Genomic DNA, 10,817 nt, shown 5'->3' on the forward strand with positions numbered 1-10,817 from the left:
TGTCCTGTCCTGTCCTGGGCTGTGTCCTGTCCTGTCCTGGGTTGCTCTGAGGTGTTGTCCCAGCCTGTGCCAGTGCCCACGGGTGACTGAGCAGCCTGTGCCTGTGGATGGGCAGGTCTGCAGTGCCTGGCAGTGAAGGGCAGAGCTGCTCACACTGGAGAGGAGCTCTGGAGCTCCATCACACCCCTGCTTGTCTCCCTGCTCTCCCAGGTTGCTGGCACACGTGGAGGAGAGCAGCTCTGCCCTGTCCTGTGTGTCCTGCTGCCCCCCAGAGCAGCCTGGCAGAGCTGGGGGTGCCTCAAGGCACTGCTCCAACTGGTGCTCCTCTGCCCAGAGCACGGGGCAGGGTCACTGTACTCTGTGCTGGTGTCCCCAGGCTGCAGGGGCTGCCACCTGGGCTGGCCAGTCTGCACTCCCTGTAAAATCACTGGAGAGCCAGTGACTCCAGGTGAGTTCAGGCCACGGTGGTTCTCGCTCTAGGAGAGGAACTGCTTCTGCCTGGGTGAATGAGCTGCAGCCCTGAGTGTAAAGGGAGCCCTAAAGGGCCACCTCAAAGAGAGGTGTGTCTGACAGGAGCCCAGAATTAGCTGTGCTGAGTCCAGCTGTGATGAGCAAATGCCTGTTCTGTTTTCTTTGGTTCTATTTCCATCCTCCTGCTCAGCCTGGTTATCAGTCTGTCCATTTTCCTGCTTCCTCTTGCAGCCCATTTCATTGTGCACCGTTCCTCCACAGCCTGTTTCACAGCACCATTTCATAATGAAACATTCTTAGAACGAGACAATTTCCTCTGGAGGGTGGGGAGAAATTCTTGGGGCACAGGAGAGGAAAACATAGATACAATACAGACTTGTATACTCCACCTTGCTTGCATTTTCTTGTCAGATCCCACCAGACTGGCAGCTAAAAATGTTTAGCCCAGTTATAAACACAGAAATGGGAGCACGAACACAAAGGCTTCGGGGGCACTTGGTGTGTGCAGCCTCAGGGTGGGATGGTCTTTGGTCCACACTCCAGGAACTTTGGCTTTCTGTTTGCAGCCTGAGACATCAGTGGGAGCCCCAGAGGAGATGGGCCCTCGCTCTTCATGGGGAAGAAACCAGCCCTGAAGGTTGCAGACCCTTAAATGCAGAGGAGCTGAGCACAGCTTGAAAACCAGAGTGCTTCCCAGAGAGAACAGGGCAGCTCCCTGCAGGGCAGGGAGGGAACAGAAGGATCAGTGTCTGTTCCTCCTCATTTCAGAAGCAAAGGAATGGCCCAAGTTAGGATGAGCTTCCATTCCTCCTGGTGTGCAGCTTCAGCTCCTCAGGAGATCCCTCAGGGTGTGCTGATGGCATCAGCATCCCTGGAGCACAGAGAGACAGGTGGCACATTTCAGCCACATTTTGGGAAGTGATAGGGTGTGAGTCCAAAGACAGTTCCAAGGTCTCTGAGGGTGCTGTGCCAGCTCTCTGAAAGCTGCCTAAAAGCCACAGAGTGTGGTGGGTTGTTGTCCCCTTAGTTAAAGGAGCCCTGCACAAATGTGGAGCAATCTTTGTGCTTTGAGCGTTGTTTTGTGCTTTTAACCCGTCCCTGTCTCTTGACTCACAGCTGACAATGAGAACAACGTTGCCTCCAGCCAGCCCAGGTCACCTCTCCCCGTGGTTGAAGAAAAGTGGAAACCACAGCTCCAAAGAAATAACGCCAACAACAGTACGTAGCAGCTTCTCACTTTGTCCTCACCAAACACTGTTTGATTTCATCCTTAATTCATGTCCTGCCTGGCAGAGCACAGCACCCCTTCCCACTACAGGAGTGCAGCAAAGAAAGGGAGGTTGGAAAGGTTTGTGAGCAGGATGCATTTGGTAACTCCTGGAAAAAGGTAACTTCTGATCCAAGATCAGACTTCCTGGCCTGGAGTTAAAAAACTAATCCACTAAAAACCTAATTGTGGTGTGACACAGGCACAGGGTGCCCAGAGCAGCTGGGGCTGCTCCTGGATCCCTGCAGTGCCCAAGGCCAGGCTGGACAGGGCTGGGAGCAGCTGGGACAGTGGGAGGTGTCCCTGCCATGGCAGGGGTGGCACTGGATGGGTTTTAATGTCCCTTCCAGCCCAAAAAAGTCTGGGATTCTGTGCTTTGATGTCCATCTTTCCATCTGGGCTGAGTTGTGACTGTCAGCACACCAGGGACAGGACACAGATCTGCTCCCTGCTGAGCAAGAGCAGGGCCTGTCTCTGGAGGTTCCTCTGTCCAGAGGCCTTGGGGAACAAATCCAAGGCTGGAGTTGGCTCTTCCATCATCTGAGCACGTTCCACCTCTTTGGGGGTCTCAGCATTGTTCTGTGCTTGTCCCCACTCTCTCCTGCTGCCGTGATGCTGATCCGGCCCTTTCTGACCCCGCTGTGTCTCCCTGCAGCGTCGGCGAGCGGCTCGGTGGGGAACAGCGCGATCCCGGAGAAGGAGCGGCAGAACATCGCCGAGAGGCTGCTGCGGGTGATGTGCACCGACCTCGGGGCGCTCAGCGTGCTCAGCGGCAAGGAGTTCATCAAGCTGGCACAGACACTGGTGGATAGCGGGGCTCGCTACGGTGCCTTCTCCGTCACCGAGATCCTGGGCAACTTCAACACCCTGGCTCTGAAGCACCTGCCCCGGATGTACAACCAGGTGAAGGTGAAGGTCACCTGCGCCCTGGGCAGCAACGCCTGCCTCGGCATCGGGGTCACCTGCCACTCGCAGAGCGTGGGCCCCGACTCCTGCTACATCCTCACCGCCTACCAGGTGGAAGGCAACCACATCAAGAGCTACGTCCTGGGCATCAAGGGCATAGACCTTCGAGACAACGGTGATTTTATCCACCACTGGGTGCAGAACGTGCTGTCGGAGTTTGTGATGTCAGAGATCAGGACGGTGTACGTGACAGACTGCAAGGTCAACTCGTCGGCGTTCTCCAAGGCGGGCATGTGCCTGCGCTGCTCGGCCTGTGCCTTGAACTCGGTGGTGCAGAGCGTGCTCAACAAGAGAACACTACAGGCTCGCAACATGCACGAGGTGATCGAGCTCCTGAATGTCTGTGAAGACCTGGCGGGGTCCACCGGCCTCTCGAAGGAGACCTTTGGCTCCCTAGAGGAGACCTCCCCGCCGCCCTGCTGGAACTCGGTCACCGACTCCCTGCTGCTCGTCCACGAGCGCTACGAGCAGATCTGTGAGTTCTACAGCAGGGCCAAGAAGATGAACCTCATCCAAAACCTGAACAAACACCTGCTCAGCAACCTGGCAGCCATCCTGGCGCCGGTGAAACAGGCCGTGATCGAGCTGAGCAACGAGAGCCGGCCCACGCTGCAGCTGGTGCTGCCCACCTACGTCAAACTGGAGAAACTCTTCACTTCCAAAGCCAACGATGCTGGCGTGGTCAGCAAACTCTGTCACCTCTTCTTGGAGGCGCTGAAGGAGAACTTCAAAGTTCACTCAGCACACAAGGTAGCCATGATCTTGGACCCTCAGCAGAAGCTGCGGCCCGTCCCGCCCTACCAGCACGAAGAGATCATCGGCAAGGTCTGTGAGCTGATCAATGAGGTGAAAGAGTCCTGGGCAGAAGAAACAGAATTTGAACCTTCAACCAAGAAGCCTCGTGCATCAGGGGAGGCCACAGCAGCTCAGGAAGAAGATTGGTTCGGGAAAAATGAAGTCTATGATTATTTGCAAGAACCTCTCTTCCAGGCCACCCCTGACCTGTTTCAGTACTGGTCGTGTGTTACCCAAAAGCATACAAAACTAGCCAAGCTGGCCTTTTGGCTCTTAGCAGTGCCTGCTGTGGGTGCCAGGAGCGAATGTGTAAATATGTGTGAGCAGGCGCTCTTGATCAAAAGGAGGCGGCTACTCAGTCCAGAAGACATGAACAAACTCATGTTTTTGAAGTCCAACATGCTTTAAGACTGTCTTTTAATTAAAACAAAACTTTAAAACACTGTTCCAAACAAAGAAAAAGAAATTTAAGTTCTAAACACTGTGGACCTCATTATGAATGCCCCTGGAAACCAAGTGCTTTTTTATATATATATAAAAATATAAATATATATAAAATTAAGTTTGAAAGGAAAGCTGAGCACGGGAGAGAGACAGCCCTCTGCCAGGAACGTGCTCCTTTCCATAGATAGTGTGTGGACTTGACAGACTTTCTAATGTTTTCAAGTGGGCAGACGAATGGGAGGCTGATGTTCTAAAGTCTTCAGGCAGCTGAGATCTAAAGTGACTTGAAGTTTCTTTTGTTTCTCCTCCACCCCACCTTTCCTCTTGTCCCCTGGGCCATCTTGCCATGGATAATCAGACTCCATTGACCAGACCAGTTCTGCGCTGGACTTTGCTCCTTTGAATATCTGTACACCTTGAGGGCACTTGGCTGCAGCCTTCTGGGCACAGTGCAGGAATCAGAGCAGCTGTGTTCCACCAACACCGCTTTCTTTAGAAATCAGGAAGGGAGGCTTTAAGGTTTTTGATCTTTAATTTTATTTTTAACCTTTCCATATCCTTTTTTTTTTTCCAAAAACCAAAAGTTACTCCTTTGTCTGTACTCCCAGTTTTGAGTTTGACATGGCAGCAAGTGATTATAAGTTTGATTTCAAACTAAGAGAAGTGGTTCATGGCAGAAACTGTCAGTAGTTGTTACATTTCTTGGCTTTATTTTTTTTTTTACTGCAGAACTTCTTTTCTGAGCTCCCGGTGTTAATTATCTTTTCTGTGAATTTTGTACATCAGGTGATCTCCAGCTCGTTCTAGAGTAGCCCATTTGCAGTGGGAACCACAGCAGTTGTTTATGTGGCCAAGCCTAGAAACCAGAAAAAGCAAATGGTGCCAGCACAGGTGGCTGTGGGCCGCCAGTGAGCTTGCCAGGTCTGCCAGAGAACCCTTGTACCTAAAGCTTTTTGTTAAAAAGTGTCTTGGTGACACTCAAACCACCCTTCCCAAGGCCAAGGACAAACCAAGGTGTATGATTTTTCAGAGGAACAAAGCTCACCAATTTTGTCAAACTGGGGTTTGAAGGAAGCTTAGAGAAGTGCATGGGCTCAAAGATCCTTCTGAATGTAAGTGCTCCTGATTGAGTGCAAAGAATATCTTCCCATTTTTGTTTGGAATGGTTTCCTCTAGTGGCACGAATGTCTTTTTGATACCTACAGTGCATTACACTACTTGTTCTGTTGCTGACCTGTTCTGGCCAGGAAGGCCACGGGCCCCAAAACGTTCACACGTAACTGGCTCACCCCAAATGCAATTGGAGATCCCCATAACCCCAAAGCACCTCGGTCACTCTGCTGTCCCCAAGGCCAGGGCTCCTGCAGCCACAGCTCCTGGGCTGCTGGACAGGCTCTGCTGGGTTTGGTGCCTCTTGGACAAGTCCCAATCTCTGGTGCCAAACTCTGCATTTTTCACCGCTGGGACTTGTCTCCCAGAGGAAAACTGAAGCAAATTCTTGTTTGTTCAGCAGTCTGTCCTGCTCCCAGGAGCTCTGGAGCTGTGGTCCCGTGCCATGGGAGGGTCGGGAGGAGGGACTGGCCCTGCTGGGAGCAGGCTGGAGCCCTTCAGCAGCACGGGGAGTTTGCTGCTGGCTGGCAGTGCGGGCACTCTCTGAAGTGCTGCTGTCGACCAGATGTTAAACCAGATGTTAAACCAGATGTTAAACCAGATGTTAAACCAGATGTTAAACCAGATGTTAAACCAGATGTTAAACCAGGATCCCACCTGCTCAGCTCTGGCTGTAAAAGAAGTTGCAAGTTCCAAGACATGAGAAGTAGCAAACCCAATCTCTCAGGCTTTGTGTGCAGCTGCCTTGAACCTCACGGGCACTCGCTGAGCCCTGCACTGCCACAGGACTCGGGCACAGTTTGCACGCTGGACCCTTCCCCACACCACGCTCAAGAGGACAGACCTTGGCACCAGCTGTCCTGCCCTTTCCAGCCCTTTCAGCCTTCCATTGCCTTGAGGCTGGTGTTTGGGTTGACCTCTCAGCACTGTTACTGCCATCAGGCCAAAACCATTGTCTCCTAAAATGTTAAATTTTTGCCTAAAGCACACAGCCTGCCACATGAACAGGAGCTGCCAAGGCAGAGGCTCTTGGACTGCTGGCTTATCTGGCAGTGATGGAGGGGCTGCTTGTAGGTCCAGCTTTCCTTCTTGCTGGTTTTGTTTTCTCCTGTACAAACCTCTGCACAGCCAGCCAAAAATGACCTGAGTGAGTGAGACGTGTGCCAGGCCCACAGACAGCAGGAAAACGTGACTGGTGCCCAAACAGAGGGTACCACACGGCTCAGCTGATGGCACAGGGATCAGCAGTGGCAGCTCCTTCTCCTAACAGCACATTACACTTTTTGTGTGGTTCACCTGAGACCCTGAGAGCTCTTTGATGCTCAGGGGAACGTGCAGAGTCCTTGCCTTCCTTTGGAAAGAGAGCCCCAGCCCTCCTTTGCTAGATGATTTCTGTGGAATTTGCCAGCTTGGGCTCATGTTGTCTGTGTGAAGCATCGAGGGTGGGAAGTGGGCAAGACAGAGTTAGCAGAGCTGTAAATCCCTGGAATTGAGAGTGGGGCAGACTGCAGGGATTTGTGGCCAGCAGTGGGCAGGGCTGGTGCAGACTGAGGCCATGCAGGCAGGAAAGCCACAGCCATCCCTACCTCCCGTCCCACCTCCCCTTTCCCTTCTCACACTGTGGGCTTGGCACCAGAGCTGAGGTTTCCTTGTGGTGCTGACCAAAGAGAGGGATGGACTGGCCCTCTCCCCCATCCCAAAAACCGCCCCTCTGAGGCCACTTTGGTTGTAGTTGCACTAATGATGGGTGTTAAACGGTGATGTCGGGTGGATGAGATTCTGCCAAAGACTTAAAAGCTCAGCAGCTGGAAAAGCAAGAGAAAACCTAAAGGCCTAAAATGGAGCATTCTCAGAGTTGGTGAGGAGAGGGGCTGCTTGGGGAGCCCCTTCTCCAGAGACTCAGTGGAGGAAGGTGCAGCTTTTCCTGACTCTTGCATGAAGAGTTTTGTGCTGGGTCTGCTCCAGGCTCTCTCTGGGTCACTTAGGCCTCAGGAAAAGCAGAGAAGCACATCTGTAGCACGTGAATTTACCTTCAATGCCAAGCTTTTATTCCTCTTCCTACTTCCTTCTTCAAGGCTTGAATTCACATTCTAGGGAGCAAAACTACTTTACCAAGGTCTGAAATTTGGAAGCTCTTGTTTGGCAGGTTCCTGCTCCGTGGTGCAGAACCTCGGGGTGTTGTAGGGAGCTCTGCTGGTCCTGGCGTGGGACGTGCCCTGAGAGGCTCCGAGTTTGGCCAGGGCTGTGGTGAGGTTCTGCTCCCTTTGAGCTGGGAGGAGAGGTCCTCAGAACTGGGGTCATCCTCTGCTGGGTCATGTTGGGAATTTGCCTTCTGCTTGTTACTTTCCTTTAACCTCCCTTGTGAAATGTGTCGGGATACAGGAATGGTGTGTGGCCTCCAGGCACCCACCTGGAACTGCTGCTGACTGTGCCTGACCTCGCAGACTTCTCTTCCTGCCTTCACAGGGAGCTCTGGGAGCGTTCTGACCTTTAGGAGGGGAGCAGGCACCACCAGGTGAACTCAGAGAGAGAGAGAGAGAGGAGCCTGTGTGAACATCCTTGTTTCTGAAGAGCATTGCACAGAGGCAGAGCTTTTCAGGAGCTCGTTTCTGTGTGGGTGCAGCAGCCAGGTCAGGAAGGATTTGTCTCCTGTGTCTCAGTGAGCAGTGGCTGTGTTTGACTTGCACCTGGGTGGAGTTGAGGTGGAGGTGAACTTGCTGTCCAAGCTCTCTGTGCTAAGGAAGCTGCTTTGGCTGACTTTGAACTGGTGCAATCTGCAGAACTTTCTGTGAAAGCCGACTGAGGGCTCAGGTTTTGTCTAACTCAGTTGTTCGTTCATTGCTGGTTAAGCCAGTTTAACTTTGAGCTGAACTGCTTTAAACATCCACACAAACCACCTGCACTGCTGTATCTGTGCTTGCTGGGCAGAGCTGATGCCCAGCAGCAACTCAGGGAGTCATGGCCCTCACGTGAATTTTGCAAATGAATTTGCAGCAGATGCTCTCAGAACTTGGGAATGACTGAAAATGGTGGGGAGACACTTCTGGAAATGGGCTCTAAATGGTGGCATTGGAGTGTTCAGTGAGATGGCTCAGCTGGGTGGGTGCTTTTTCTCCAAGTGTCTGCAATAACCCAGGAGATTTAGTGTGGGAAGGAATTAACAAAATGTTTGTGTTGGGTGCTGAGTCTGCTCAGAGGAGCCAGTTCCTCTGTGGCCATGGTGAGTTCCCTGCTGCTCCCACCCTGCCCTGGGTGTTTCTAGGCAGCACCACGTTACTGATGAACCAAAAGACACTGAAAGAGCAGCCAGGGAGGTGCTGCAAGGCTTGGCTGCTGCTTTGTGCTGAGGAAAGGCTTGGATCTCTGTTTCCTGGCCGAGGGAGAGGCAGGAGCTCCTGTGAGCATTCACACAGGAAGGGACAAGCTGCTCCCTAGGGACTGATTAGGAGTCATGGGAGAAGAATAAAAAAGATACTAAAGGCAGATTCTGGGGAGCCTCTTCAGGCAGGAGAGCTCTGTTCCTCTGGGAGGGAGTGTTTGGAGACAAGGCTGCAGAGTGGAGCTCACTCCATGAGACACGAGGCTGGACCTTGCCAAGAGAAAGGAGCTGGGTGTGGGGGTGGGACGTGCCAGGCTCCTGCCCAGACCCCTCCTGGAGGTTTTCCAGAGCCTTTTCCTCCCACTCAGCAGCAGCACCAAGCCCTTGCCAGCTCTCAGTGCTCCATCACTTGGTTCCACCAAGGAGGGAGGTGTCAGAGGGGAAGCCACCAGTGGAGGAGCAAATGTGCTGTCAGATGAGTGAGGGACAGTGTTGGATGTCTTGCTGCTTCTGGAGCTTTCCCTGTGCTACAGCAGGATCTCAGATCCGTGGGATCCCTTGGGAATGCCCAGAACCATGAGCTGAGCCCCTGCCCCGTGTCAGACCCGACACTGTAGCAATAAGAGCTCCCTGTTCCCTGTGTGGGACCTGTCCCCTCACCTCTGTCACCTGCTGGGGCTCCTGGAAGTGTCCCTGAGCAAACCCTGGGGCCCAGCTGGGCTGTGTGTGGGACAGGCCTGGGGAATTCTGCTGATGCTAGGCCAGAAATGGTGAACCAATGACTGAAATTTCATCTTATCTATTGAATGTTTGGGGGTTGCTGTTTAATTTTGGGTTTAGTTTGGCTGCTCAGCTGAGGACTTGTTCCTGTTAGGAGTCCTTTATTTGTAACTCAACGGGAGTTTAGCTCACATAGATGGTGGTGTTTTCATAGACCCTGAGGGGTTCCTCATCTGTAGCAGCTGAGTTGGAACTTTTGGCTCCTGGAGCAAGGAATGATGAGTGGCAGGATCTTCTGTAGCATCTCTGACAGTGGGACCCAGATGAGCAGCTCAGCCTTAATGATGGGAATATTGTAGGGTGGAGTCAATGAGCACAGACACGTCCAACCCTTGCTTTTTACAACCAAAGTTCCTTAAAAAGACACTTCCAGCTTCACTGGGCTTGAATCCCTGTTCTCACCTGCTGGGTTCTCGTGGCAGTCCCTGCTGTGGCTGTGGATAGGCTGGGATTGTATTTTCGAGTGGGCTGGGGGCTGGGAGAGAGGGTGACCTTCCCCCCGAGGAAGGAGACGTGTTCCAAAAGGAACAACAGCTTTAGGAGCCGTTTTCCATGGTCCCTTGGAACTCACTGGTACTTTAATTCTCCTTTTTTTCACTCTTGGGAGGAGGGCTGGTGGTGGGTGACGTGCCCAGTGGTGACAGGTGACAGCCCAGGCCCTGAGGGTTGTGGACAGCCGTGGGCAGTGTCACGGTGACAAACAAACAGCAGGAGATCCTTGTTGCAGCCAGTCTGAAAAGAGAAGCTGTTCCTCGCTCGTACCTTCCATTTCCCAAACCTCCTCCTGGGAGCTGAATTCTTGTTTCATCAAGCAAAAGATTTAATGTTCTCCTGTCCCTCCTGGCCCTCCCTGCCCTCAGTGACTCGTGTGCATTTCCTTCCTTTCTGTAGATGCAGATGTTCTAGGCAATACCACAGAGCACCCGCGCTGCGAGTGCCACCATGTCATCTTAAAAAATACAAAAAAAATATACAAAAAATATACAAAAAATATCTTTTTTAGGCCAGAGTTTTCTACAGGTATTAATGAATATTTTTCTTAATCCTTATAAGTTTTATGTGTTTAATATTTCTTAATACCGGTAGCATTAATTTATACTTTTGTAGCAACACAATATTTTTATAAACCGCCACCGCTGGCTTTGTCTTCATAACGGGAAACGTGCGGGCAGCTGGCCCCGCATGTACCATGTACTGTATTTAAAAGGTTATCTAATGTCACACTTGCTGTGTTAATAAACAAAACAAAACCTGTTTGAAGTCTCATGTATTGTTGGTGTGGATCAAATGACTCACTAGAGAGCAATATTGCACGGGGTTGAGTTGCTGATTTTCATTGTGATATGAGAACACTTGAGGCCAACTCAAGTTCTGAGGTTTTTGGGTTTTGTTTTTTATCTTTTTGTTTTGTTTTGTTTTGTTTTAGGATTTTGTTTTGGTTTTGTTTTGGGTTTTTTTTTTCAGCTAAATAAATTCAGTGCTGTTTGAAACTTAGACTGACGTCAAATGAAAAGGATTATTAAAGAAAAAAAAAATATCAAGGTGTTTAAATGTTGCTGTTTTTACAAGTCTGTTGCTGTCTGAATGGAAATATTCCACGAGAGAGGAGGAATAGTTCCACTTAGCTTCCAAAGGGGCCGAGCACTCCAGGCCAGAGCTCGGTTA

The 10,817-nt window shown here is 51.5% G+C and overlaps 1 protein-coding gene across 1 annotated transcript in view; it reads left to right on the plus strand.

Annotated features, from left to right (window-relative positions):
* The window catches only part of ZNF618 (zinc finger protein 618), a 55,345-nt gene extending 44,776 nt beyond the window's left edge, over positions 1-10,569 (plus strand). Inside the window, exons 14-15 of the mRNA XM_015644922.2 lie at positions 1,588-1,689; positions 2,394-10,569. Of these exons, the coding sequence (XP_015500408.1) occupies positions 1,588-1,689; positions 2,394-3,907 (1,616 nt within the window). The 3' untranslated portion in view covers positions 3,908-10,569. The remainder of the gene's footprint in view (positions 1-1,587; positions 1,690-2,393) is intronic.
* The last annotated feature ends 248 nt before the right edge of the window (positions 10,570-10,817 follow it).

Source organism: Parus major, chromosome 17 (assembly GCF_001522545.3).
Source record: "Parus major isolate Abel chromosome 17, Parus_major1.1, whole genome shotgun sequence".
Taxonomy (NCBI): domain Eukaryota; kingdom Metazoa; phylum Chordata; class Aves; order Passeriformes; family Paridae; genus Parus; species Parus major.